Genomic DNA, 27,830 nt, shown 5'->3' with positions numbered 1-27,830 from the left:
TCCCGTTCCCGACCCCTTTCCCTCGCCATGGTGCCGTGGCAGCGGTGGCATCTCGGCTCAGGATCCTGCGGCGGCTGCCAGGGCCGCGGCTGCCAAGAGGAACCCCCAGAGGCGGGGGGGGTCCCCCTGGACGCTCCTGCCTGGGGGTGCCAGAGAGGGGGAGTCAGGGGCAGCCGGGGGGGAGGGGGCAGGGGGCCCGGCGGGGGTCTGCCCTCCCCAGCTGCAGGGGGGGCTCTGGGCTCACCTGCGCTGAAGACGCACGCCATGGTCTTGGATCTTTTCTCTGCCAAAGAAACCAACCGTTTGCACGGCTGCTGCACGCAACGTGCCGTGCCGCTCCTCACCCCTCCCCAGCCGTGCCACGCTGTGCCATGCCAGGCTGTGCCGTGCTCTGCCGCTAAGGGCCCCTTTGCAAACCCCAGGGGAGAGTGGCTGGGAGACGTGCAAGGATGCGCGTCTGTGGTGGGTTGAGCCTGGCTGGGGGCCAGGTGCCCACCAGAGCCACTCTCTCACTCCCCTCATTCACTAAACAGGGGAGAAAAGGTATAACGAAATGCTTGCAGGTCGAGATAAGGACAGGGAGAGATCACTCACTAATTATCGTCACGAGCAAAACAGACCAAACTTAGAGAGGGAATTCATCTAATTTATTACTAGGCAAAAACAGAGTAGAGGAATGAGAAAATAAAATCAACTCTTAAAACACCTCCCCCCACCCCTCCCATCTTCCCGGGCTCAACTTCACTCCCGGCTTCAACCTTCCCCCCCTCAGCGGCACAGGGGGACGGGGAATGGGGGTTACGGTCAGTTCATCTCATGGTGTTTCTGCCGCTTCTTCATCCTCAGGGGGAGGACTCCTCTCATCGTTCCCCTGCTCCAGCATGGAGTCCCTCTCACGGGGTGCAGACCTTCAGGAGCAAACTGCTCCAGCGTGGGTCCCCCACGGGGTCACAAGTCCTGCCAGCAAACCTGCCCTGGCGTGGGCTCCCCTCTTCACGGGTCCACCGGTCCGGCCAGGAACTTGCTCCAGCGTGGGCTTCCCACAGGCCGCAGCCTCCTTCAGGTGCCTCCACCTGCTCCGGCGTGGGGTCCTCCACGGGCTGCAGGTGGAATCGCTACACCCCCTCATCCTTCCTCCATGGGCTGCAGGGGGAATCTCTACACCCCCTCATCCTTCCTCCATGGGCTGCAGGGGGACAGCCTGCTTCACCATGGCCTTCACCACGGGCTGCAGGGGGATCTCTGCTCCGGCGCCTGGAGCACCTCCTGCCCCTCCATCTGCACTGACCTTGGTGTCTGCAGAGTTTCTTACATCTTCTCACTCCTCTCTCCAGCTGCAAAAGCTCTCCCTCTCTAAGTGTTTTTCTACTTCTTAAATATGTTCTCACAGAGGCGCTGATTGGCTTGGCCTTGGCCAGCGGCGGGCCCGTCTTAGAGCCGGCTGGCATTGGCTCTGTCAGACACAGGGGGAGCTTCTAGCAGCTTCTCACAGAAGCCACCCCTGTAGCCCCCCCGCTACCAAAACCCTGCCACGCAAACCCAACACAGCGTCCAAAGGCAAGCTGCCCCCATCGCCCTCCCCGCCATCGAGACCGCCTTTCCTGGCAGAGTTGGTGGGATGGGGCCACCCCCCACTCCTGCACCCCACACCCCTGTGGCAGGGAGGGACCGTGCCCCCGGGAATTCACCTTTCACCCACTCGCAGTTGTAGGTGCTGCTTGCGCCCTGGGAGCGGAGCTGGATGAAGGCTCTGTCCCCATTGTGGGTGATTTTGGTGACATTGAAGATCTCAAAAGGTGGGATGAGGACCTCCTCCTCCGTGGGGAATAAGGAGAAGTTCCTGATGAGGACACCATAGCAGGTCTCCACCGAGAAGAAGGTGTCCTTGCCGAAATTCAAGGCTTCGTCTTCCCGTAGGGAGGTGGAGGTGAACTGGCCAAAGCGGATGGTTTGGTGCTGCTGGGCGGTGAAGCGGGTACCCTGGACACCCCGGTAGACGTGGTGGCATTTTTGGGGCTGGGCATCCCGCAGGATACGCAGGGCCTTGCTCAGGAGGAAATGCAGCACCTTGAAGTTGAAGCTTTTCAGGTATTCCTCACGGGAGCGCCCGGCCACACGCACGGCTGCGTTGAACTTTCGGTACAGGTTGCATTCCCAGGTGTATGCCAGCAGGGCGACCACATGCTCTGGCCGCAGCGCTGGCACCTGGGAGATGTGGTGCTGCTTGCTCTGCCACTTAGCAGCAGCTTCCTTCCAGGCCTTGGCATAGTCCTTGTCGGTGAACTCGGTGCGGTTGAGCTCCTGCAGCTCCTTCTCCATCATGCGGCTGCAGCCCTGGTACTGGTCATCGAAGGAGCTGGGGGCCATGTCCAGTGCCACCTTCTTGACAGGGTTGAGGTCTGGGCAGTGCTGGGGTCTGGCAGTGTCCAGGGTCCCGGACAGCAGCACCAAGCCCAGCACCAGATGCTCCATGGCAGGCAGAGCCCCCCCAGGAGAAGCGCCCAGCTGCCGCGGTGCCGTGGGCAGGGAAGCAGCCGGTTCCTCCGCAAGCGGCTGGGGAAGTGGGGGAGTGAGAGCAGGGTCAGCTCGGGGAGGGCGGCAGGGCCTGTGAGGGGGCTGCGGAGAGAAGCGGGGCAGGCTGGGGGAAAGCACCCCCAGTTGCATCCCCAGCCAGGGGCACCCCGCTCGGCACACCTCCCGGCACCGGCCCAGACCCCGACCCCATGACTTGCATGAAACCCTGCCAACGGGCGGGCGTCCCCGGCGCCTGGCACCATGGCCCTGGCAGCCGCAGGTCTGTGGTGTCCCCCGCCGGGAGCAAACCCCTGGGGACCCCCCTGTGGCACAGAAGGAGAGGTGAGAATCGGCTGATCTTTCTTTTTATAGCAGCCCTGGCCAGGATTGCTGGGGCCGCGATCCAGCCCTCGCCTCCCCATTATTTTTACCTTCCCACCCCCCGAGCGCCCAGAGCAGCCGCTGCCCCCTCCTGCCCTGCAGCGTGGCTCCAGGGACGGTCAGGAACCCCCCGTGGGATAAATTGCCTTTGCTTTAAGCTGGGTGCGGGTGCCGTCCTGCCCCGCGGGGGCTCTGCCTTTTCCTGCGGCATCTGACTCCAGCTCTGGCCCTGCTGACCCGGGGCCCGGTGCTTGCACTGACCCCCCGTCGCGCTGCTGAGGACGGGGCAGGTTGTGGCACAGATGGTGTGGAGGCGAGGGGCATCCGCGGCACTTCAGCCCCTGCCCGCAGCCCCCGGGCTTTGGAGGGGCTTAGAAGGCAGGAGGCAGGGCAGGGTGCAGGCAGCAGGGCTGGGGACAGACCAGTCCCTGTCTGCTTCGGCACGAGCAGCTCTGGGCCAAGGGAGCGTCCCCGTCGCGGTGCTTACAGACACAGGGACAGGGGTGGCAAAGCCCAGGGGGGCTCGGAGCCTGCGAGGGGCTCATCCTGCAGGACCACCTGGGGAGAACCGGGGAGAGAGGAGCACAGCAGCAGCATCCTTCCCCGGGGACCCCCATGTCAGCACTGGGGGAGGCAGCCTGCAGACAGGCCCCTGGCTGAGCAGAAGTGAGACCCCAAAACCTCATCACAGCGGTGCAGGGTCCCCCCAAACCGGGCGGGTACGGCGCCCTCTCCCACCCAGAGCAGCACCGGTGCCGCCGCTCCCCCACCCCCTTCCCCTGAGCAGGGACCCCTCTCCAGGTTACAGGACCAAGACACCCCGTACCCGACACAGGCACCAATGGGCTGGCACGTGGCATTTTTTGCACGTCTGCGCCATTCGAGATCCGTATAGGAAGCTTACACCATCATCTTTGCATCCCATCCTAACGTTCAGTGCAGTGAATGACACTGAGCGCCAATCCATCTCGGCTATGTTCGGCTGTCCCCCGGCGCCCCCAGCCCCACACCGGCACTGCACACAGCGGCTCCCAGCAGGGCTGCAGGGTGACCCCAGCCCCGTGTCCCCGAGGTCTCTCCCGGCTCCTTTCCAGCCACCATCACCCGGGTGGGTTTTGCAGCACACTCGAGCCATCCAAAACAGGGATGAAGCAACCGCTTGGTCCCTGCACCCCTCCCTTGGGGACCTGGCAGGGACCCCCTGTGAGGGACCACGCCTTGAGCGGACTGTCTCAAAGCTTGTTTGCAACCCTGGTAAGCTCATTGCAAGACTTCCTGATGGTTTGGCTGAGCCCAGTTGCCATGAACAGATCAACAGAGCTCAAAGAACAGTCACGTCACTTTGGGGGGGGTGGTGGGGTATGTCTAGACAGAGGTGACCAGGAGCCCCACCTGCCCCCCCGCCACTCCCCACCGCTGGGCCAGGGAGTCGATGGAGGCCATCGGGGCCCACTGGGCCAGGCGCTCCCTGCTCCACCCCTCCCTGCTCCCCCTGCACAGGAGGAGAGACGAGGCACCCTGCTGCACCCCCCGCCCACGTGGGTCCTCCCCCAGCACCAGCGGTGGCCGCGGGTGCCCCATGAGGGTGGCTCGTCCTGAGCACCCCCCGTTCCCCGCGGAGCTGCAGGGTGGGAGCTCCACCAGCGCCAGGGAAGAGGAGCCCGACAGCGGGACCCCCGCCCCCACTGGGGCTGCCCCGGCTGCAGGGCTGAGGGGTCCCGGCCCCCCTGGGGCATGAGCTATAGAGACAGACATAGAGCTCTAGAGATGCACAGAGCGAGCGGTACAGACAGACCGGCATACATACAGCTGTGTAGGCACCGCTGGCTGGCAGGACCCTGCTCCCCGAGTATGGAATACCCACCGGATCCCTTCTTCCTTTGACCAGTCTTGTACCGCTGCAGCTGAAAAATGCTGAAACGTGCGACCAGTTATCGCTTTGAATCCCCTCAAGAAGGGGAAGTGTACTAAACCACTCCTTCAGTCGATCTGCCAGGTGTGTCACAATGTTTTCTCGTCCCGGATATGCAGAGGAAGTGCATTACTTGGGTGGTCTTTGTTAAATTATAAACGACATCGTGAGTAGGTGGTTACCGCTCGATCACACGGCTTTACTGAGACGGGCCATCCTCGGGCTATACCTTCCCCATACAAATTGACTCGCCCGCTGTGGCCTCGTTTCCCGTGCAGCCATTCAAGTAAGCGCTCCCATTCGTGGTCATCACTCACGACATCCAGTTCCTGTAGTGGGGTGAGGCTATCGACTTGTTGGTTGAAGTGGGCAGCGATAGGAGCTGATCAGTCCAGTCCTGTCACCCACCCAATACGCGACACCCTTTGTTCTCCTAGTTCTAGCAATTGTTCCCAACTGTCAGCAGTTTGCCAGAGTGGGACTCTCTTTACCTGCCAGTCGTTGGCTGCCCAGAGACCCACTCGCTCTGTGGATCCCATAAAACCAGCAGATGAGTCGGGATAGATATGGCTGGCACCATGTCGGGCGGCCGGTAGGTCTGCCCTAAGCTCCCCTACTCGGGCACTTCCTTTACCTGTTCCTGTGCTTAACTTTTCCCCCGGGGCCACTTCCAGTGTCACCGCCTTATACTTCCACTCATGGTTTTGCCTCTCGATGATGCATCAGTGAACCAGACCCCTTGAAGGTCACTGCCTTCCTTCAGAGGAGGTGCCCCCTGAATCGCAGACGCTTTGCTTGGCGGGGTTTGCAATAACACCGTGCTCTCTCTGTCTTCCTGTAATTTGGATACTTTAATGCTGCCTTCTGTAACAGATGTGGTTTCATCGGTACCATCCAGACAGGCGTACCGTTTACGGGCTGTAGGCTTCTGGGCAACGCCTGCACCCTTGCGCGCTGTATCCAGGAGATGGAAAGGCCCCCAAATGATCAGATCTGTCCTTTTCTTGTCTGTTCCACTCGCTTCACCGCTCGCACTAAGGACAGCGAGCCTTTGCAAGGTCTGACTATCTCATTTTGGTGTCATTGAAAGAGTGGGAGCTAAGCTCTTGCAGTCTCTCTGGCCCTTCTGGTCCCTTTTGCCACAGGTTACAATGGGAACATTCAGTAACTGCCGTGGCACTCCCATCGGCAAGGCTCTACGCCACAGAGCGTTACGTTCCTTATTGAACTTGGGTTTGAACATTGGTTTAGGCTTAGTGCTGTGGGCCCGACGAACTCGTCGAGGAAATGGTTCTGGTGGTTTCACGGTGGTCAATCCAATCCAACCCATGTGTCCTGTCCCACTCAGAGGGTGAGGTTATCTTTTCAGTTCTCTGTGCATTAGTCAGGAGTAACGACAATTACTCGAGAGGTTCAGAGAAATCACAAATTTACTGAAACTCAGAAGAATTACAAAAGAGACCGGCTTGGCAAAACTTGTAACGATATTACCCCAATGTGCCAAAAATGAAGTTAGAGACAAAGAGAGTGGCAGAGAGGAAAAGACAGAAAGAGAGAAAGAAAGAGGAGATGAGACAAGATATCACCACCCTTGGATCCAGCGATGTTCTCTGCTCGTAGTGGTAGTCCTCAGGTGGTGGGCACGAGTCAAAAACTTGGGTTTCCACTTTTTATAACCCACAGCGCCCTTCCCATAGGCAAGGGTCGTCATCACTGAGCAGGTGCTGTACGTGCCCAGGAGTGTTCTAGACATGAGTCAGTGGGTTGTGGGGGTCTTGGGGATTCCACAGTCCCCCTCTTTGGGGTTGACCGAGTGATGGCCTTTTGCAGACACGCTTGCGCAGGAGACAGATGGTCTTTGCATGTTTCAGGAACAGGGGGATGGGCTCACAAGATGGTATCTTGCCTCCGCGGGCTGTGTTTGTTTGTCCCTGCCTGTGTCAAGACGGATGTTTGCAACACTCACTCGTTATCAGAGCTCTACACCCGGGCCCTCGCCCCTTCCACGGCAGCCCCACGAGTTTATCACGGAAGGCGTCGAGGGCCAGACCCCTCCATCCCTCCCCGGCGCCGTCCTCGCCCCTGACAGTGCCCAGAGGAGACCCCCACCGGGGCTGCCGGATGCTGGAGCGGCATCTCGGGGGGCTGCAGCGGACCCAGCCCTGGCTGTCGGGGAGGCAGACGATGCCGGTGGGGATGCGGGAGGGGGTGGGGGGTGGCCGGCACCGCCGGGAGCAGTGGCCACAGCTTCGAGCACTGCGGGGTTCCCTGGGCAGTTTGGGGATGACAGGAGACCCCCGAGCTGTACCGATAACCGGGGAGGCTGGGACAGCTCGGGGAGCAGGGCCCTGCCGGCCAGCGGTGCCCACACAGCCGTATGTACACCGGTCTGTCTGTACCGCTCTATCTATGCATCTCAGTCGGCGAGGAACGCCGCGGTGGCAACGGTGAGTTCTGTGGCCAAGACCTAGATGAAGGCGGACGGAGGTTCCCGGAGCCAGGGAAACGCGAGGAAGAGCGGAGAGACCCCCAGGAGCTCTCATGAGCGAGGCTGACGCGGCTTCAGCAATGATGACGTGGCTTCGGCGAGGGTGACACGGCTTGGGCGTTGCCAGGAGCAACCGCGGGAGATTTAAATGGCCCTGGGAAGCGCCAGCGCCAGCGACGCGGCAGGCGAACAGGGCGCGGCGTGTCAGTTTGCACGGGAGGGCCGTTCGCACAGGGAGGGCCCTGCAACCTGCCTGTAGGCCCACGGCCCAGGGAAGCGCTCTCGGTCCCTGCCAAAACGGCGGGCACTCACCTCAGAGCTAACGCCAGTGTTCCAGGCAGAACCGGTCAGGAAGGAGACGCCCGTACAGGCGGTGGGTTGCAGGGGCTGCCCAGACCCCTCTCTGGGTGAAAAGGTCCGTACCTGCACAAGGTGTGCGCAGGTGGATGGTCTGTTACGTCAGGTGGCCGAGTCGCAGGCAACAGTGCAAAGGCTGCGCAGTGTTAGAGGGGCCGAGATGGAGACAGATGGGTGGTCCCATAACCAAGTTCCTGTAGTGGGCACCACTGAGAAGGAGGCACCATGGACCCTGGTCACCCACAGCAGCAGGGCTCTGCTCCGGTCTCCGCCCTCCGGCTTCACAAACAAAGACAGATGAGAAGCTTTAGCAGCTGTAGACACGCACGGGCAAGGTCTGCAAGGAGAAATTGTCCCAGCAGCACACGGTGGGTACCGTAAAAAGAGGCGATGACTGCTCGTAGTGGGTGACTCCCTGTTAAGGGACACCAAGGTGCCCGTCTGATGACCTGACAGGCAGGCACCAGAGGTACGGTGCCTGCCGGGAGCCACGATCCGAGATGTTGCCGAGAGGGTGCCGCAACTTGTCCAGAGCACAGACTGCTATCCACTGCTACTCTTTCATGTGGGCGTGAATGACACCGCAAGCCAGAACCTGGGCAGCATCAAGGAGGACTATGAAGCCCTGGGGGTGCAAGTGACAAACTTTGGTGCCCAAGTTGGAGGAAAGGCGGCAGCCAGAAATAGACGTATAATGCAAATCAACTCCTGGCCACGTGGCTGGTGCCGTTGCGAGGGTTTTGGCTTTTACAGCAACGGGACATTCTTTGATGACTTTAAGCTGTTAGAGAGGGATGGGGGCCACCTGTCCAGAAGAGGCAAGGGAATCTTTGGCAGCAAGCCGGCCAACTTGGTGAAGCGGGCTTTAAACTGAAGGACTCAGGGGCTGGGGTCCAAGGCGGCAATGCCGATGCCATCGCATCCAACCGGGGAACAAGCCAGGCCAACCGGAGCGGCAACGAATGTTCCTTAGCTGCCTCCCAAGAGGAGAACCAGAAAGCCAAACACCTCAAGGGTCCGTATGGCCATGGTGGACCCTCCTGCACCCCTTGAAGGAAACCTCCATGCTCCATTAGCTCTCTGAAATGCCTGTAGACCCATGCACGCAGCGTGGGGAATAAACAGGAAGAACTAGAGATCTGTGTGCGGTTGCAGGGCCAGGATCTCATTGCAATGACAGAGACATGGTGGGATAGCTCGCATGACTGGAATGCTGTCACGGACGGTTACGTACTCTTTAGGAATGACAGGCCAGCAAGGCGAGGTGGTGGAGCTGCTCTTTATGGGAGAGAGCAACTGGAATGTGTCGAGCTCTGCATAGGAGTGGATGAAGAACGAGTGGAGAGCTGATGCGTAAGGATTAAGGGGCAGGCTAATACAGGTGACCCTGTTGTGGGTGTTTACTACAGGCCACCAGATCAGGATGAGGAAGTAGATGAGGCCTTCTTCAGACAGCTGGAAGTAGCCTCACGATCGCAGGCCCTGGTCCTCCTGGGGGACTTCAGCCACCCTGCTATTTGCTGGAAAAGCAACACAGCCAGGCACGCACAGTCCAGGAGGTTCCTGCAGAGCATTGATGACAACTTTTTGACACAGGTGGTGGAGGAGCCCATGAGGAGAGGGGTGCTGCTGGACCTTGTAGTAACAAACAAAGAAGGACTGGTTGGGGACATGAAGGTCGAGGACAGTCTTGGCTGCAGTGACCATGAGATGGTGGAGTTCAGGATCCTGCATGGAAGGAACAGGGCAATGGGTAGGACTACAGCCTTGGCCTTGAGGAGAGCTGACTTTGGCCTGGCAAGGGATGTTGTCATGGTTTTGCCCCAGCCAGCAGCTCAGCCCCATGCAGACACTCGCTCACCCCCCCGCCAGCGGGATGGGGAGAGAATTGGAAGAGTGAAAGTGAAAAAACTCATGGGTTGCAATAAAGACAGTTTAATAGGAAAAACACAAAAAGGAAAATAGCAACAACAACTACAACAGAACAAGTGATGACTAGCACAATCTCTCACCACCTGAAGTTGACGCTAGGCACGACCCCCAGCTGCCCAGCCCACATGCACAAGCAACACAAGGGAAGGAATTCCTTCACCACTTCCCATGGCAGGCAGGTGTTCAGCCATCTCCAGGAAAGCAGGGCTCCATCACGCAGAATGGTGACTTGGGAAGACTAGCGCCATCTCTCCAAAGTCAATGCCACGTGAGACCCCCAGCTGCTGCGCCAAGCTCCCTGCTGCCACGCTTCTCAGCCCACCCCTACAAATGGAACACGATGTCGTATGGATGGACTATCCCTTTGGCCAGTTTGGGTCAGCCGTCCTGGCCGTGTCCCCTCCCAGATTGTTGGGTGCGCCCCGCCTTCTCGTTGGCAGGGCAATATGAGAAGCTGAAAAAGTCCTTGACTGCTTGGCAACAACTGAAACCATCAGTGTGTGATCAACATTATTCTCATCCTAAATCCAAAACACAGCAGTACACCAGCTGCTGGAAAGAAAGTTAACTCTGTCCCTGCCGAAACCAGGACAGATGTCAAGGACAACAAGAAGGGCTCTTTCAAGTACCTCAGCAGCAAAAGGGAAAATGTGGGCCCGTGCTGAATGAGGTGGTGTCCTGGTGATGGAGGATACAGAGAAGGGGGAGTTACTGAATGGTGCCTTTGGTTTGGCCTTTACTGCTAAGGCCGTCCCTCAGGAATCCCAGACCCTGGAGGTAGGAGAGAAAGCCTGGAGAAAGGAAGACCTCCCCTTGGTCGGGGAGGATCAGGTCAGAGGACATCTCGGCAAACTCGATATTCACAAATCGATGGGCCCTGATGGGATGCCCCCACGAGTGCTCAGGGAGCTGGCTGATGTTCTTGCTAAGCCATTCTCAGTCATCTTTGAAAGGTGATGGAGAACAGGAGAGGTGCCTGAGGACTGGAGGAAAGCCAATGTCACTCTGGTCTTCAAAAAGGGCAAGAAGGAGGACCCAGGAAACTAGAGACCAGTCGGCCTCACCTCCATCCCTGGAAAGATGATGGAACAGCTCATTCTGGGCGGGGGGGGGGGGGTGTCATTCAACCCTATTGGGATGGGTTAGAATGCACTTTGGGACTTTATGTCCCACAATAGCTTTTGATTGTACCAAAGCACTGATGAAATCAAGAGGGTACAGAACAAAGATAAACATACTACCCCTCATGCCACGGCCAAGTTATCATATACCAGGAATGAAGATCAATTTGGCCATGAAAGCATTCTGGGGTTATTGGACGGTCATAATTAACAACTGACTGTATATAGAAAATCTAATGTGGCAAGTAGAGACTCTTGCTAATTGGATGTGGACGCCCATCGAGGCTAGCAACAGCCAGCTACAAGCGACCTCACAGATGACTTGCAGAGTCGATTGGCATTGGATATACTACTACTGAAGGAGAGCGGCGTTTGTGGGTGGCTGAATACCACCTATCCTGATGAAACCTGTTGTGTGTCAATTCCCAATGTGTTCGCTACCTTGCACCAAGCTATGGATGGGACGCAAAAAATTGCGGACCAGACGCATGAGCTCCGCGAGTAAATGAAACCAGGAGACTGGCAGTGGCCTGGGTGGGTTTCAAAGGATTTCAGTTGGTTTGATTAGAAATCAGTGGATGGATTCAGAGTTGAGCCCGGTATGCATTAATGTTTATTGTAACGATTGTTATTGTTAGTATTGGATTATCATGGGAGAAATCTATGATAACTGGAGCTGTAACCAGGCAAGTTAGGATGCTTCAAGGCTGTGATCCTAATATGTCCCCTTAATACCATCCCCTATTGAAAATGACGAGAACGAAAACGCGGGAGAGAGATGGATCCCTCAGCCCGCCTACATCCAAATTATACGATGTTCCTCTTGGCGAGTTGTGACTACAGTCACAGGGTGGATAATGTGGGATGCTGGACTTGTCCGGGCTTGTGGGTGCCGAAGACAGGGTCAGCGTGAGCCGGCAGAGAGTAACGGGGTCTGACTTTTTCGACTTTGTGACAGTGTCTCAGTGAAGGTCCTTGAGAGGGCTCCAACAGGCAAACGTGGACTCTGCTAAGTGGCTACACACATAACGCTTTAGACATAAAGCGCTGACTGAGCCTGGGACTAGGACTGGACCTGGCTGCACCTCGGCTCCTCTCTGAGAAGGAGTTGAGAAAGCAAGGGAATCCTTCCTGAACCTGGGGACTCAACGGGAGGGCCCCCCTCAGCCCCGCGTCAGCCTCGTACTCTTCACGTGACGGTGGCTGGTGCCCCAGCGGGTGTGCTGGAGTCTGGGGCCCTGGGTGGGCTGGAGAAACGGAACCTCATCAAGTTCAACAAGGGCAAAGTGCGGCCCCTGGGGAGGAACAGGGCCAGGCAGCAGCACAGGCCGGGACACGCGGCTGGAAAGCGGCTTGGCAGAGAAGGTCCTGGGGGTCCTGGTGGGGGGCCGCGGGCCCCTGGGGCCGGGCAGGGGTACTGACCGAAGGCGAGGGATGAGCGACTTGCTCCTTTTGACAGATCTTTTGAACCCACAGAGAACACGGAGGCTTCGAGCAGGAAGCACCTGTCCCGGTGGGCCCCCTGGCCTCCATGGACTCCCTGGGCTTCCTGTCGGGGAGCAGCTCCTCTTCCCCGGGCTCCCTCTACTCCTTCCCAGTGTGATGGCAGAGCTGGCAGTGTTCGTCCTCTCGGGAGCCCCCCAGGACCCCAAGGCTGTCGAGGGGCCAGTGGCACAAGCAGGGCCAGCCCTTGGCCAGGACCCCCCACTGGAGCTGCCCTGGCAGCCCCTCTGACCCTGCGTCCCGTCCGGCCTCAGGCAAGAGCGTGACGGTGTGGTGCGAGGCGGTGAGCAGCCTCCCCGAGCTCACGCTGCTCTACTGGCTGGGGAACGGCTCCTTCGTGGAGAAGCTGCACCCGGACGGGGCCGTGCGCGAGGGGACGGTGCTGTGAGTACCGGGGTGGGGGGTCCCAGGGGTGCAGCGGGGCTGCCCAGGGCTCTGGGGCTGGCAGGGAGGGGCAGCCCTGGGCATGGGCATGGGGATGTGATGCCTCCATGGAGGTCTGTCTCCATGCCCCGCCGTGGGATCCACATGGCCCCACATCTGCCGGCCCCACTGTGCTAGGGGGGTCTCCCGGCGCCCCTCACCAAGGCAGGAGCGCTGACGGGCCGGCCCCAGGACCTGCCCGCAGCCGGCTGTGGGACCCCAGGGTTTATTAAAGCACATCAAGGCTGCCTGGTGTCGGCCGGTGTCACCCATGTCCTGGGGATGGGGCTGCACGTGGGTGCCGGGAGCACCTGTGGGGTGAGGAGGGAGGGAGAGGAGGGGGCTCTGGTGCGCACAGAGGGCAGGATCCGTCCCTGACCCCCTCCCAGCCCAGCGAGGGACCGGAGAGCCACGGACAGCCCTGCCCCTGCCCCTGCCCTGGGGATGCCTGGCCCCACGGCTGCACCCTGCGCTGGAGGAGGAGGAGGAGGAGAAGGAGAAGGTGATGATGGGCTGCAGGCAGGGGACAGACCCCAGGAGGAGACACACACACCCCTCCGGACCCCTCGAGCAGGACCCGGGCTGCGGGCATCGCTCTGCGGGATGCTCTGGATGCGGGAGAGCTGGGGATGTGAGGGGGCTGGAGAAGACCCCGGCTGCAGCCCCCCCACCCCCCCCCGAGCTGCCCCCAGCCCAGGGAGCCGCAGGAACCCCCGGAGACACCCCAGTCCCAGAGCAAATCTTTATTCCCGTGGGAGCCAGGGAAAGGTCTCGTCCCGGCTCCGCTGGCGTCCTGGGGCTGCCGGGGTGTCCCAGGGCCGGTGGCACCATGGCAGGGCTGAGCAGCGGGGCTGTCCCCGTGCCCCCAGCCCTCCTGCTGCCCCGTCCTGTCCCGCTGGCTCCGTGAAGCTGGTGGCTCCCGTTCCCGACCCCTTTCCCTCGCCATGGTGCCGTGGCAGCGGTGGCATCTCGGCTCAGGATCCCACGACGGCTGCCAGGGCCGCGGCTGCCAAGAGGAACCCCCAGAGGCGGGGGGGGTCCCCATGGACGCTCCTGCCTGGGGGTGCCAGAGAGGGGGAGTCAGGGGCAGCCGGGGGGGAGGGGGCAGGGGGCCCGGCGGGGGTCTGCCCTCCCCAGCTGCAGGGGGGGCTCTGGGCTCACCTGCGCTGAAGACGCACGCCATGGTATTGGATCTTTTCTCTGCCAAAGAAACCAACCGTTTGCACGGCTGCTGCACGCAACGTGCCGTGCCGCTCCTCACCCCTCCCCAGCCGTGCCACGCTGTGCCATGCCAGGCTGTGCCGTGCTCTGCCGCTAAGGGCCCCTTTGCAAACCCCAGGGGAGAGCGGCTGGGAGGCGTGCAAGGATGCGCGTCCAAAGGCAAGCTGCCCCCGTCACCCTCCCCGCCATCGAGACCCCCTTTCCTGGCAGAGTTGGTGGGATGGGGCCACCCCCCACTCCTGCACCCCACACCCCTGTGGCAGGGAGGGACCGTGCCCCCGGGAATTCACCTTTCACCCACTCGCAGTTGTAGGTGCTGCTTGCGCCCTGGGAGCGGAGCTGGATGAAGGCTCTGTCCCCATTGTGGGTGATTTTGGTGACATTGAAGATCTCAAAAGGTGGGATGAGGACCTCCTCCTCCGTGGGGAATAAGGAGAAGTTCCTGATGAGGACACCATAGCAGGTCTCCACCGAGAAGAAGGTGTCCTTGCCGAAATTCAAGGCTTTGTCTTCCCGTAGGGAGGTGGAGGTGAACTGGCCAAAGCGGATGGTTTGGTGCTGCTGGGCGGTGAAGCGGGTACCCTGGACACCCCGGTAGACGTTGTGGCATTTTTGGGGCTGGGCATCCCGCAGGATACGCAGGGCCTCGCTCAGGAGGAAATGCAGCACCTTGAAGTTGAAGCTTTTCAGGTATTCCTCGCGGGAGCGCCCGGCCACACGCACGGCTGCGTTGAACTTTTGGTACAGGTTGCATTCCCAGGTGTATGCCAGCAGGGCGACCACATGCTCTGGCCGCAGCGCTGGCACCTGGGAGATGTGGTCCTGCTTGCTCTGCCACTTAGCAGCAGCTTCCTTCCAGGCCTTGGCATAGTCCTTGTCGGTGAACTCGGTGCGGTTGAGCTCCTGCAGCTCCTTCTCCATCATGCGGCTGCAGCCCTGGTACTGGTCATCGAAGGAGCTGGGGGCCATGTCCAGTGCCACCTTCTTGACAGGGTTGAGGTCTGGGCAGTGCTGGGGTCTGGCAGTGTCCAGGGTCCCGGACAGCAGCACCAAGCCCAGCACCAGATGCTCCATGGCAGGCAGAGACCCCCCAGGAGAAGCGCCCAGCTGCCGCGGTGCCGTGGGCAGGGAAGCAGCCGGTTCCTCCGCAAGCGGCCGGGGAAGTGGGGGAGTGAGAGCAGGGTCAGCTCGGGGAGGGCGGCAGGGCCTGTGAGGGGGCTGCGGAGAGAAGCGGGGCAGGCTGGGGGAAAGCACCCCCAGTTGCATCCCCAGCCAGGGGCACCCCGCTCGGCACACCTCCCGGCACCGGCCCAGACCCCGACCCCATGACTTGCATGAAACCCTGCCAACGGGCGGGCGTCCCCGGCGCCTGGCACCATGGCCCTGGCAGCCGCAGGTCTGTGGTGTCCCCCGCCGGGAGCAAACCCCTGGGGACCCCCCTGTGGCACAGAAGGAGAGGTGAGAATCGGCTGATCTTTCTTTTTATAGCAGCCCTGGCCAGGATTGCTGGGGCCGCGATCCAGCCCTCGCCTCCCCATTATTTTTACCTTCCCACCCCCCGAGCGCCCAGAGCAGCCGCTGCCCCCTCCTGCCCTGCAGCGTGGCTCCAGGGACGGTCAGGAACCCCCCGTGGGATAAATTGCCTTTGCTTTAAGCTGGGTGCGGGTGCCGTCCTGCCCCGCGGGGGCTCTGCCTTTTCCTGCGGCATCTGACTCCAGCTCTGGCCCTGCTGACCCGGGGCCCGGTGCTTGCACTGACCCCCCGTCGCGCTGCTGAGGACGGGGCAGGTTGTGGCACAGATGGTGTGGAGGCGAGGGGCATCCGCGGCACTTCAGCCCCTGCCCGCAGCCCCCGGGCTTTGGAGGGGCTTAGAAGGCAGGAGGCAGGGCAGGGTGCAGGCAGCAGGGCTGGGGACAGACCAGTCCCTGTCTGCTTCGGCACGAGCAGCTCTGGGCCAAGGGAGCGTCCCCGTCGCGGTGCTTACAGACACAGGGACAGGGGTGGCAAAGCCCAGGGGGGCTCGGAGCCTGCGAGGGGCTCATCCTGCAGGACCACCTGGGGAGAACCGGGGAGAGAGGAGCACAGCAGCAGCATCCTTCCCCGGGGACCCCCATGTCAGCACTGGGGGAGGCAGCCTGCAGACAGGCCCCTGGCTGAGCAGAAGTGAGACCCCAAAACCTCATCACAGCGGTGCAGGGTCCCCCCAAACCGGGCGGGTACGGCGCCCTCTCCCACCCTGAGCAGCACCGGTGCCGCCGCTCCCCCACCCCCTTCCCCTGAGCAGGGACCCCTCTCCAGGTTACAGGACCAAGACACCCCGTACCCGACACAGTCACCAATGGGCTGGCACGTGGCATTTTTTGCACGTCTGCGCCATTCGAGATCCGTATAGGAAGCTTACACCATCATCTTTGCATCCCATCCTAACGTTCAGTGCAGTGAATGACACTGAGCGCCAATCCATCTCGGCTATGTTCGGCTGTCCCCCGGCGCCCCCAGCCCCACACCGGCACTGCACACAGCGGCTCCCAGCAGGGCTGCAGGGTGACCCCAGCCCCGTGTCCCCGAGGTCTCTCCCGGCTCCTTTCCAGCCACCATCACCCGGGTGGGTTTTGCAGCACACTCGAGCCATCCAAAACAGGGATGAAGCAACCGCTTGGTCCCTGCACCCCTCCCTTGGGGACCTGGCAGGGACCCCCTGTGAGGGACCACGCCTTGAGCGGACTGTCTCAAAGCTTGTTTGCAACCCTGGTAAGCTCATTGCAAGACTTCCTGATGGTTTGGCTGAGCCCAGTTGCCATGAACAGATCAACAGAGCTCAAAGAACAGTCACGTCACTTTGGGGGGGGTGGTGGGGTATGTCTAGACAGAGGTGACCAGGAGCCCCACCTGCCCCCCCGCCACTCCCCACCGCTGGGCCAGGGAGTCGATGGAGGCCAGCGGGGCCCACCGGGCCAGGCGCTCCCTGCTCCACCCCTCCCTGCTCCCCCTGCACAGGAGGAGAGACGAGGCACCCTGCTGCACCCCCCGCCCACGTGGGTCCTCCCCCAGCACCAGCGGTGGCCGCGGGTGCCCCATGAGGGTGGCTCGTCCTGAGCACCCCCGTTCCCCGCGGAGCTGCAGGGTGGGAGCTCCACCAGCGCCAGGGAAGAGGAGCCCGACAGCGGGACCCCCGCCCCCACTGGGGCTGCCCCGGCTGCAGGGCTGAGGGGTCCCGGCCCCCCTGGGGCATGAGCTATAGAGACAGACATAGAGCTCTAGAGATGCACAGAGCGAGCGGTACAGACAGACCGGCATACATACAGCTGTGTAGGCACCGCTGGCTGGCAGGACCCTGCTCCCCGAGTATGGAATACCCACCGGATCCCTTCTTCCTTTGACCAGTCTTGTACCGCTGCAGCTGAAAAATGCTGAAACGTGCGACCAGTTATCGCTTTGAATCCCCTCAAGAAGGGGAAGTGTACTAAACCACTCCTTCAGTCGATCTGCCAGGTGTGTCACAATGTTTTCTCGTCCCGGATATGCAGAGGAAGTGCATTACTTGGGTGGTCTTTGTTAAATTATAAACGACATCGTGAGTAGGTGGTTACCGCTCGATCACACGGCTTTACTGAGACGGGCCATCCTCGGGCTATACCTTCCCCATACAAATTGACTCGCCCGCTGTGGCCTCGTTTCCCGTGCAGCCATTCAAGTAAGCGCTCCCATTCGTGGTCATCACTCACGACATCCAGTTCCTGTAGTGGGGTGAGGCTATCGACTTGTTGGTTGAAGTGGGCAGCGATAGGAGCTGATCAGTCCAGTCCTGTCACCCACCCAATACGCGACACCCTTTGTTCTCCTAGTTCTAGCAATTGTTCCCAACTGTCAGCAGTTTGCCAGAGTGGGACTCTCTTTACCTGCCAGTCGTTGGCTGCCCAGAGACCCACTCGCTCTGTGGATCCCATAAAACCAGCAGATGAGTCGGGATAGATATGGCTGGCACCATGTCGGGCGGCCGGTAGGTCTGCCCTAAGCTCCCCTACTCGGGCACTTCCTTTACCTGTTCCTGTGCTTAACTTTTCCCCCGGGGCCACTTCCAGTGTCACCGCCTTATACTTCCACTCATGGTTTTGCCTCTCGATGATGCATCAGTGAACCAGACCCCTTGAAGGTCACTGCCTTCCTTCAGAGGAGGTGCCCCCTGAATCGCAGACGCTTTGCTTGGCGGGGTTTGCAATAACACCGTGCTCTCTCTGTCTTCCTGTAATTTGGATACTTTAATGCTGCCTTCTGTAACAGATGTGGTTTCATCGGTACCATCCAGACAGGCGTACCGTTTACGGGCTGTAGGCTTCTGGGCAACGCCTGCACCCTTGCGCGCTGTATCCAGGAGATGGAAAGGCCCCCAAATGATCAGATCTGTCCTTTTCTTGTCTGTTCCACTCGCTTCACCGCTCGCACTAAGGACAGCGAGCCTTTGCAAGGTCTGACTATCTCATTTTGGTGTCATTGAAAAAGTGGGAGCTAAGCTCTTGCAGTCTCTCTGGCCCTTCTGGTCCCTTTTGCCACAGGTTACAATGGGAACATTCAGTAACTGCCGTGGCACTCCCATCGGCAAGGCTCTACGCCACAGAGCGTTACGTTCCTTATTGAACTTGGGTTTGAACATTGGTTTAGGCTTAGTGCTGTGGGCCCGACGAACTCGTCGAGGAAATGGTTCTGGTGGTTTCACGGTGGTCAATCCAATCCAACCCATGTGTCCTGTCCCACTCAGAGGGTGAGGTTATCTTTTCAGTTCTCTGTGCATTAGTCAGGAGTAACGACAATTACTCGAGAGGTTCAGAGAAATCACAAATTTACTGAAACTCAGAAGAATTACAAAAGAGACCGGCTTGGCAAAACTTGTAACGATATTACCCCAATGTGCCAAAAATGAAGTTAGAGACAAAGAGAGTGGCAGAGAGGAAAAGACAGAAAGAGAGAAAGAAAGAGGAGATGAGACAAGATATCACCACCCTTGGATCCAGCGATGTTCTCTGCTCGTAGTGGTAGTCCTCAGGTGGTGGGCACGAGTCAAAAACTTGGGTTTCCACTTTTTATAACCCACAGCGCCCTTCCCATAGGCAAGGGTCGTCATCACTGAGCAGGTGCTGTACGTGCCCAGGAGTGTTCTAGACATGAGTCAGTGGGTTGTGGGGGTCTTGGGGATTCCACAGTCCCCCTCTTTGGGGTTGACCGAGTGATGGCCTTTTGCAGACACGCTTGCGCAGGAGACAGATGGTCTTTGCATGTTTCAGGAACAGGGGGATGGGCTCACAAGATGGTATCTTGCCTCCGCGGGCTGTGTTTGTTTGTCCCTGCCTGTGTCAAGACGGATGTTTGCAACACTCACTCGTTATCAGAGCTCTACACCCGGGCCCTCGCCCCTTCCACGGCAGCCCCACGAGTTTATCACGGAAGGCGTCGAGGGCCAGACCCCTCCATCCCTCCCCGGCGCCGTCCTCGCTCCTGACAGTGCCCAGAGGAGACCCCCACCGGGGCTGCCGGATGCTGGAGCGGCATCTCGGGGGGCTGCAGCGGACCCAGCCCTGGCTGTCGGGGAGGCAGACGATGCCGGTGGGGATGCGGGAGGGGGTGGGGGGTGGCTGGCACCGCCGGGAGCAGTGGCCACAGCTTCGAGCACTGCGGGGTTCCCTGGGCAGTTTGGGGATGACAGGAGACCCCCGAGCTGTACCGATAACCGGGGAGGCTGGGACAGCTCGGGGAGCAGGGCCCTGCCGGCCAGCGGTGCCCACACAGCCGTATGTATGCCGGTCTGTCTGTACCGCTCTATCTATGCATCTCAGTCGGCGAGGAACGCTGCGGTGGCAACGGTGAGTTCTGTGGCCAAGACCTAGATGAAGGCGGACGGAGGTTCCCAGAGCCAGAGAAACGCGAGGAAGAGTGGAGAGACCCCCAGGAGCTCTCATGAGCGAGGCTGACGCGGCTTCAGCAATGATGACGTGGCTTCGGCGAGGGTGACACGGCTTGGGCGTTGCCAGGAGCAACCGCGGGAGATTTAAATGGCCCTGGGAAGCGCCAGCGCCAGCGATGCGGCAGGCGAACAGGGCGCGGCGTGTCAGTTTGCACAGGAGGGCCGTTCGCACAGGGAGGGCCCTGCAACCTGCCTGTAGGCCCACGGCCCAGGGAAGCGCTCTCGGTCCCTGCCAAAACGGCGGGCACTCGCCTCAGAGCTAACGCCAGTGTTCCAGGCAGAACCGGTCAGGAAGGAGACGCCCGTACAGGCGGTGGGTTGCAGGGGCTGCCCAGACCCCTCTCTGGGTGAAAAGGTCCGTACCTGCACAAGGTGTGCGCAGGTGGATGGTCTGTTACGTCAGGTGGCCGAGTCGCAGGCAACAGTGCAAAGGCTGCGCAGTGTTAGAGGGGCCGAGATGGAGACAGATGGGTGGTCCCATAACCAAGTTCCTGTAGTGGGCACCACTGAGAAGGAGGCACCATGGACCCTGGTCACCCACAGCAGCAGGGCTCTGCTCCGGTCTCCGCCCTCCGGCTTCACAAACAAAGACAGATGAGAAGCTTTAGCAGCTGTAGACACGCACGGGCAAGGTCTGCAAGGAGAAATTGTCCCAGCAGCACACGGTGGGTACCGTAAAAAGAGGCGATGACTGCTCGTAGTGGGTGACTCCCTGTTAAGGGACACCAAGGTGCCCGTCTGATGACCTGACAGGCAGGCACCAGAGGTACGGTGCCTGCCGGGAGCCACGATCCGAGATGTTGCCGAGAGGGTGCCGCAACTTGTCCAGAGCACAGACTGCTATCCACTGCTACTCTTTCATGTGGGCGTGAATGACACCGCAAGCCAGAACCTGGGCAGCATCAAGGAGGACTATGAAGCCCTGGGGGTGCAAGTGACAAACTTTGGTGCCCAAGTTGGAGGAAAGGCGGCAGCCAGAAATAGACGTATAATGCAAATCAACTCCTGGCCACGTGGCTGGTGCCGTTGCGAGGGTTTTGGCTTTTACAGCAACGGGACATTCTTTGATGACTTTAAGCTGTTAGAGAGGGATGGGGGCCACCTGTCCAGAAGAGGCAAGGGAATCTTTGGCAGCAAGCCGGCCAACTTGGTGAAGCGGGCTTTAAACTGAAGGACTCAGGGGCTGGGGTCCAAGGCGGCAATGCCGATGCCATCGCATCCAACCGGGGAACAAGCCAGGCCAACCGGAGCGGCAACGAATGTTCCTTAGCTGCCTCCCAAGAGGAGAACCAGAAAGCCAAACACCTCAAGGGTCCGTATGGCCATGGTGGACCCTCCTGCACCCCTTGAAGGAAACCTCCATGCTCCCTTAGCTCTCTGAAATGCCTGTAGACCCATGCACGCAGCGTGGGGAATAAACAGGAAGAACTAGAGATCTGTGTGCGGTTGCAGGGCCAGGATCTCATTGCAATGACAGAGACATGGTGGGATAGCTCGCATGACTGGAATGCTGTCACGGACGGTTACGTACTCTTTAGGAATGACAGGCCAGCAAGGCGAGGTGGTGGAGCTGCTCTTTATGGGAGAGAGCAACTGGAATGTGTCGAGCTCTGCATAGGAGTGGATGAAGAACGAGTGGAGAGCTGATGCGTAAGGATTAAGGGGCAGGCTAATACAGGTGACCCTGTTGTGGGTGTTTACTACAGGCCACCAGATCAGGATGAGGAAGTAGATGAGGCCTTCTTCAGACAGCTGGAAGTAGCCTCACGATCGCAGGCCCTGGTCCTCCTGGGGGACTTCAGCCACCCTGCTATTTGCTGGAAAAGCAACACAGCCAGGCACGCACAGTCCAGGAGGTTCCTGCAGAGCATTGATGACAACTTTTTGACACAGGTGGTGGAGGAGCCCATGAGGAGAGGGGTGCTGCTGGACCTTGTAGTAACAAACAAAGAAGGACTGGTTGGGGACATGAAGGTCGAGGACAGTCTTGGCTGCAGTGACCATGAGATGGTGGAGTTCAGGATCCTGCATGGAAGGAACAGGGCAATGGGTAGGACTACAGCCTTGGCCTTGAGGAGAGCTGACTTTGGCCTGGCAAGGGATGTTGTCATGGTTTTGCCCCAGCCAGCAGCTCAGCCCCATGCAGACACTCGCTCACCCCCCCGCCAGCGGGATGGGGAGAGAATTGGAAGAGTGAAAGTGAAAAAACTCATGGGTTGCAATAAAGACAGTTTAATAGGAAAAACACAAAAAGGAAAATAGCAACAACAACTACAACAGAACAAGTGATGACTAGCACAATCTCTCACCACCTGAAGTTGACGCTAGGCACGACCCCCAGCTGCCCAGCCCACATGCACAAGCAACACAAGGGAAGGAATTCCTTCACCACTTCCCATGGCAGGCAGGTGTTCAGCCATCTCCAGGAAAGCAGGGCTCCATCACGCAGAATGGTGACTTGGGAAGACTAGCGCCATCTCTCCAAAGTCAATGCCACGTGAGACCCCCAGCTGCTGCGCCAAGCTCCCTGCTGCCACGCTTCTCAGCCCACCCCTACAAATGGAACACGATGTCGTATGGATGGACTATCCCTTTGGCCAGTTTGGGTCAGCCGTCCTGGCCGTGTCCCCTCCCAGATTGTTGGGTGCGCCCCGCCTTCTCGTTGGCAGGGCAATATGAGAAGCTGAAAAAGTCCTTGACTGCTTGGCAACAACTGAAACCATCAGTGTGTGATCAACATTATTCTCATCCTAAATCCAAAACACAGCAGTACACCAGCTGCTGGAAAGAAAGTTAACTCTGTCCCTGCCGAAACCAGGACAGATGTCAAGGACAACAAGAAGGGCTCTTTCAAGTACCTCAGCAGCAAAAGGGAAAATGTGGGCCCGTGCTGAATGAGGTGGTGTCCTGGTGATGGAGGATACAGAGAAGGGGGAGTTACTGAATGGTGCCTTTGGTTTGGCCTTTACTGCTAAGGCCAGCCCTCAGGAATCCCAGACCCTGGAGGCAGGAGAGAAAGTCTGGAGAAAGGAAGACCTCCCCTTGGTCGGGGAGGATCAGGTCAGAGGACATCTCGGCAAACTCGATATTCACAAATCGATGGGCCCTGATGGGATGCCCCCACGAGTGCTCAGGGAGCTGGCCGATGTTCTTGCTAAGCCACTCTCAGTCATCTTTGAAAGGTGATGGAGAACAGGAGAGGTGCCTGAGGACTGGAGGAAAGCCAATGTCACTCTGGTCTTCAAAAAGGGCAAGAAGGAGGACCCAGGAAACTAGAGACCAGTCGGCCTCACCTCCATCCCTGGAAAGATGATGGAACAGCTCATTCTGGGCGGGGGGGGGGGGGTGTCATTCAACCCTATTGGGATGGGTTAGAATGCACTTTAGGACTTTATGTCCCACAATAGCTTTTGATTGTACCAAAGCACTGATGAAATCAAGAGGGTACAGAACAAAGATAAACATACTACCCCTCATGCCACGGCCAAGTTATCATATACCAGGAATGAAGATCAATTTGGCCATGAAAGCATTCTGGGGTTATTGGACAGTCATAATTAACAACTGACTGTATATAGAAAATCTAACGTGGCAAGTAGAGACTCTTGCTAATTGGATGTGGACGCCCATCGAGGCTAGCAACAGCCAGCTACAAGCGACCTCACAGATGACTTGCAGAGTCGATTGGCATTGGATATACTACTACTGAAGGAGAGCGGCGTTTGTGGGTGGCTGAATACCACCTATCCTGATGAAACCTGTTGTGTGTCAATTCCCAATGTGTTCGCTACCTTGCACCAAGCTATGGATGGGACGCAAAAAATTGCGGACCAGACGCATGAGCTCCGCGAGTAAATGAAACCAGGAGACTGGCAGTGGCCTGGGTGGGTTTCAAAGGATTTCAGTTGGTTTGATTAGAAATCAGTGGATGGATTCAGAGTTGAGCCCGGTATGCATTAATGTTTATTGTAACGATTGTTATTGTTAGTATTGGATTATCATGGGAGAAATCTATGATAACTGGAGCTGTAACCAGGCAAGTTAGGATGCTTCAAGGCTGTGATCCTAATATGTCCCCTTAATACCATCCCCTATTGAAAATGACGAGAACGAAAACGCGGGAGAGAGATGGATCCCTCAGCCCGCCTACATCCAAATTATACGATGTTCCTCTTGGCGAGTTGTGACTACAGTCACAGGGTGGATAATGTGGGATGCTGGACTTGTCCGGGCTTGTGGGTGCCGAAGACAGGGTCAGCGTGAGCCGGCAGAGAGTAACGGGGTCTGACTTTTTCGACTTTGTGACAGTGTCTCAGTGAAGGTCCTTGAGAGGGCTCCAACAGGCAAACGTGGACTCTGCTAAGTGGCTACACACATAACGCTTTAGACATAAAGCGCTGACTGAGCCTGGGACTAGGACTGGACCTGGCTGCACCTCGGCTCCTCTCTGAGAAGGAGTTGAGAAAGCAAGGGAATCCTTCCTGAACCTGGGGACTCAACGGGAGGGCCCCCCTCAGCCCCGCGTCAGCCTCGTACTCTTCACGTGACGGTGGCTGGTGCCCCAGCGGGTGTGCTGGAGTCTGGGGCCCTGGGTGGGCTGGAGAAACGGAACCTCATCAAGTTCAACAAGGGCAAAGTGCGGCCCCTGGGGAGGAACAGGGCCAGGCAGCAGCACAGGCCGGGACACGCGGCTGGAAAGCGGCTTGGCAGAGAAGGTCCTGGGGGTCCTGGTGGGGGGCCGCGGGCCCCTGGGGCCGGGCAGGGGTACTGACCGAAGGCGAGGGATGAGCGACTTGCTCCTTTTGACAGATCTTTTGAACCCACAGAGAACACGGAGGCTTCGAGCAGGAAGCACCTGTCCCGGTGGGCCCCCTGGCCTCCATGGACTCCCTGGGCTTCCTGTCGGGGAGCAGCTCCTCTTCCCCGGGCTCCCTCTACTCCTTCCCAGTGTGATGGCAGAGCTGGCAGTGTTCGTCCTCTCGGGAGCCCCCCAGGACCCCAAGGCTGTCGAGGGGCCAGTGGCACAAGCAGGGCCAGCCCTTGGCCAGGACCCCCCACTGGAGCTGCCCTGGCAGCCCCTCTGACCCTGCGTCCCGTCCGGCCTCAGGCAAGAGCGTGACGGTGTGGTGCGAGGCGGTGAGCAGCCTCCCCGAGCTCACGCTGCTCTACTGGCTGGGGAACGGCTCCTTCGTGGAGAAGCTGCACCCGGACGGGGCCGTGCGCGAGGGGACGGTGCTGTGAGTACCGGGGTGGGGGGGTCCCAGGGGTGCAGCGGGGCTGCCCAGGGCTCTGGGGCTGGCAGGGAGGGGCAGCCCTGGGCATGGGCATGGGGATGTGATGCCTCCACGGAGGTCTGTCTCCATGCCCCGCCGTGGGATCCACATGGCCCCACGTCTGCCGGCCCCACTGTGCTAGGGGGGTCTCCCGGCGCCCCTCGCCAAGGCAGGAGCGCTGCCCGGGCCGGCCCCAGGACCTGCCCGCAGCCGGCTGTGGGACCCCAGGGTTTATTAAAGCACATCAAGGCTGCCTGGTGTCGGCCGGTGTCACCCATGTCCTGGGGATGGGGCTGCACGTGGGTGCCGGGGGGCACCTGTGGGGTGAGGAGGGAGGGAGAGGAGGGGGCTCTGGTGTGCACAGAGGGCAGGATCCGTCCCTGACCCCCTCCCAGCCCAGCGAGGGACCGGAGAGCCACGGACAGCCCTGCCCCTGCCCCTGCCCTGGGGATGCCTGGCCCCACGGCTGCACCCTGCGCTGGAGGAGGAGGAGGAGGAGAAGGAGAAGGTGATGATGGGCTGCAGGCAGGGGACAGACCCCAGGAGGAGACACACACACCCCTCCGGACCCCTCGAGCAGGACCCGGGCTGCGGGCATCGCTCTGCGGGATGCTCTGGATGCGGGAGAGCTGGGGATGTGAGGGGGCTGGAGAAGACCCCGGCTGCAGCCCCCCCCCCCCACCCCGAGCTGCCCCCAGCCCAGGGAGCCGCAGGAACCCCCGGAGACACCCCAGTCCCAGAGCAAATCTTTATTCCCGTGGGAGCCAGGGAAAGGTCTCGTCCCGGCTCCGCTGGCGTCCTGGGGCTGCCGGGGTGTCCCAGGGCCGGTGGCACCATGGCAGGGCTGAGCAGCGGGGCTGTCCCCGTGCCCCCAGCCCTCCTGCTGCCCCGTCCTGTCCCGCTGGCTCCGTGAAGCTGGTGGCTCCCGTTCCCGACCCCTTTCCCTCGCCATGGTGCCGTGGCAGCGGTGGCATCTCGGCTCAGGATCCTGCGGCGGCTGCCAGGGCCGCGGCTGCCAGGAGGAACCCCCAGAGGCGGGGGGGGTCCCCCTGGACGCTCCTGCCTGGGGGTGCCAGAGAGGGGGAGTCAGGGGCAGCCGGGGGGGAGGGGGCAGGGGGCCCGGCGGGGGTCTGCCCTCCCCAGCTGCAGGGGGGGCTCTGGGCTCACCTGCGCTGAAGACGCACGTCTGGTTCTTGCATCTCTTCTCTGCCAAAGAAACCAACTGTTTGCACGGCTGCTGCACGCAACGTGCCGTGCCGCTCCTCACCCCTCCCCAGCCGTGCCACGCTGTGCCATGCCAGGCTGTGCCGTGCTCTGCCGCTAAGGGCCCCTTTGCAAACCCCAGGGGAGAGTGGCTGGGAGACGTGCAAGGATGCGCGTCCAAAGGCAAGCTGCCCCCGTCGCCCTCCCCACCATCGAGACCCCCTTTCCTGGCAGAGTTGGTGGGATGGGGCCACCCCCATTCCTGCACCCCACACCCCTGTGGCAGGGAGGGACCGTGCCCCCGGGAATTCACCTTTCACCCACTCGCAGTTGTAGGTGCTGCTTGCGCCCTGGGAGCGGAGCTGGATGAAGGCTCTGTCCCCGTTGCGGGCAACATTGGTGACCTCGAAGATCTCAAAAGGCGGGATGAGGACCTCCTCCTCCATGGGGAAGAAGGAGAAGTTCCTGATGAGGACACCATAGCAGGTCTCCACCGAGAAGAAGGTGTCCTGACCGAAGTGCTGGGTGCTGTCGTTCCGTAGGGAGGTGGAGGTGAACTGTCCGAAGCGGATGGATTGGCGCTGCCGGGCAGTGAAGCGGATGTCTACACCCCGGTAGACGTTGTGGCATTTTTGGGGCCTGGTGTCCCGCAGGATACGCAGGGCCTCGCTCAGGAGGAAATGCAGCACCTTGAAATGGAAGGTGTTCAGGTATTCCTCGCGGGAGCGCCCGGCCACACGCACGGCTGCGTTGAACTCCCGGTGCAAGGGGCCCTGCAGGGTGTATGCCAGCAGGGCGACCTGCTGGTCCGGCCGCACTGCCTGCCGCTGGGGGACGCGGCCCCACCGTCTCCGCCATTCAGCAGTGGCTTGGCTCCAGGCCTCCTTGTAGACTCTGTTGTTTGTGAACTCGGTGCGGTTGAGCTCCTCCAGCTCCTTCTCCATCATGCGGCTGCAGCCCTGGTACTGGTCATCGAAGGAGCTGGGGGCCATGTCCAGTGCCACCTTCTTGACAGGGTCGAGGTCTCGCTGGTGCCGGGGGCTGGTAGCAGCCAGGGTCCCGGACAGCAGCACCAAGCCCAGCACCAGATGCTCCATGGCAGGCAGAGCCCCCCCAGGAGAAGCGCCCAGCTGCCGCAGTGCCGTGGGCAGGGAAGCAGCCGGTTCCTCCGCAAGCAGCTGGGGAAGTGGGGGAGTGAGAGCAGGGTCAGCTCGGGGAGGGCGGCAGGGCCTGTGAGGGGGCTGCGGAGAGAAGCGGGGCAGGCTGGGGGAAAGCACCCCCAGTCGCATCCCCAGCCAGGGGCACCCCGCTCGGCACACCTCCCGGCACCGGCCCAGACCCCGACCCCGTGACTTGCATGAAACCCTGCCAACGGGCGGGCGTCCCCAGCGCCTGGCACCATGGCCCTGGCAGCCGCAGGTCTGTGGTGTCCCCCGCCGGGAGCAAACCCCTGGGGACCCCTGGCAAGAAGCGTTACCTGTGCCCCGCGCCAGGGTCGGGGTTCTGCTCCCCAGGTCCCACGGCACCCGGCCCCTTGGCGCCCGCC

At 60.3% G+C, this 27,830-nt stretch overlaps 3 protein-coding genes across 4 annotated transcripts; all 3 read right to left on the bottom strand.

Annotated features, from left to right (window-relative positions):
- Positions 1 to 57: 57 nt before the first annotated feature.
- On the bottom strand, positions 58 to 27,830 carry LOC129200292 (erythroblast NAD(P)(+)--arginine ADP-ribosyltransferase-like). Its single transcript, XM_054811608.1, has 4 exons — positions 27,762 to 27,830; positions 1,689 to 2,553; positions 245 to 283; positions 58 to 140 (listed from the first exon to the last, which is right to left on the bottom strand). The coding sequence occupies exons 2-4, from the start codon at positions 2,470 to 2,472 to the stop codon at positions 58 to 60; spliced, it is 906 nt and encodes a 301-aa protein (XP_054667583.1). The 5' UTR covers positions 2,473 to 2,553; positions 27,762 to 27,830.
- Positions 13,228 to 14,938, bottom strand: LOC129200297 (erythroblast NAD(P)(+)--arginine ADP-ribosyltransferase-like). Its single transcript, XM_054811615.1, has 3 exons — positions 14,143 to 14,938; positions 13,793 to 13,831; positions 13,228 to 13,688 (listed from the first exon to the last, which is right to left on the bottom strand). The coding sequence occupies exons 1-3, from the start codon at positions 14,924 to 14,926 to the stop codon at positions 13,606 to 13,608; spliced, it is 906 nt and encodes a 301-aa protein (XP_054667590.1). The 5' UTR covers positions 14,927 to 14,938; the 3' UTR covers positions 13,228 to 13,605.
- On the bottom strand, positions 22,030 to 27,639 carry LOC129200295 (erythroblast NAD(P)(+)--arginine ADP-ribosyltransferase-like). 2 transcript variants are annotated; one of them, XM_054811612.1, is made up of 3 exons: positions 26,609 to 27,639; positions 26,249 to 26,287; positions 22,030 to 26,144 (listed from the first exon to the last, which is right to left on the bottom strand). In XM_054811612.1, exons 1-3 carry the CDS (start codon positions 27,571 to 27,573, stop codon positions 25,352 to 25,354), a joined length of 1,797 nt encoding a protein of 598 aa, XP_054667587.1. In that variant the 5' UTR covers positions 27,574 to 27,639; the 3' UTR covers positions 22,030 to 25,351. The 2 variants fall into 2 exon arrangements, with proteins under 2 accessions (XP_054667587.1, XP_054667588.1); XM_054811613.1 differs by having other exon boundaries at positions 25,916 to 26,144; positions 26,598 to 27,450.

The sequence above is a fragment of the Grus americana genome, unplaced genomic scaffold (genome assembly GCF_028858705.1).
Source record: "Grus americana isolate bGruAme1 unplaced genomic scaffold, bGruAme1.mat H_33, whole genome shotgun sequence".
In the NCBI taxonomy this organism is placed as follows: Eukaryota; Metazoa; Chordata; class Aves; order Gruiformes; family Gruidae; genus Grus; species Grus americana.
This window is presented reverse-complemented; position numbering and strand designations above follow the sequence as displayed.

Excerpts from the sequence above, each read along its gene's own strand:
- LOC129200297 (XM_054811615.1), bottom strand. The coding sequence starts at position 14,926 with ATGGAGCATCTGGTGCTGGGCTTGGTGCTGCTGTCCGGGACCCTGGAC. Across the intron at positions 13,832-14,142 it reads CAACTGCGAGTGGGTGAAAG|AGAAAAGATCCAATACCATG; the intron begins GTGAATTCCCGG and ends TTTCTTTGGCAG. Across the intron at positions 13,689-13,792 it reads GGCGTGCGTCTTCAGCGCAG|GCAGGAGCGTCCATGGGGAC; the intron begins GTGAGCCCAGAG and ends TGGCACCCCCAG.
- LOC129200292 (XM_054811608.1), bottom strand. The coding sequence starts at position 2,472 with ATGGAGCATCTGGTGCTGGGCTTGGTGCTGCTGTCCGGGACCCTGGAC. Across the intron at positions 284-1,688 it reads CAACTGCGAGTGGGTGAAAG|AGAAAAGATCCAAGACCATG; the intron begins GTGAATTCCCGG and ends TTTCTTTGGCAG. Across the intron at positions 141-244 it reads GGCGTGCGTCTTCAGCGCAG|GCAGGAGCGTCCAGGGGGAC; the intron begins GTGAGCCCAGAG and ends TGGCACCCCCAG.
- LOC129200295 (XM_054811612.1), bottom strand. The coding sequence starts at position 27,573 with ATGCGACTGGGGGTGCTTTCCCCCAGCCTGCCCCGCTTCTCTCCGCAG. Across the intron at positions 26,288-26,608 it reads AGCAGCACCTACAACTGCGA|AGAAGAGATGCAAGAACCAG; the intron begins GTGGGTGAAAGG and ends TTTCTTTGGCAG. Across the intron at positions 26,145-26,248 it reads GACGTGCGTCTTCAGCGCAG|GCAGGAGCGTCCAGGGGGAC; the intron begins GTGAGCCCAGAG and ends TGGCACCCCCAG.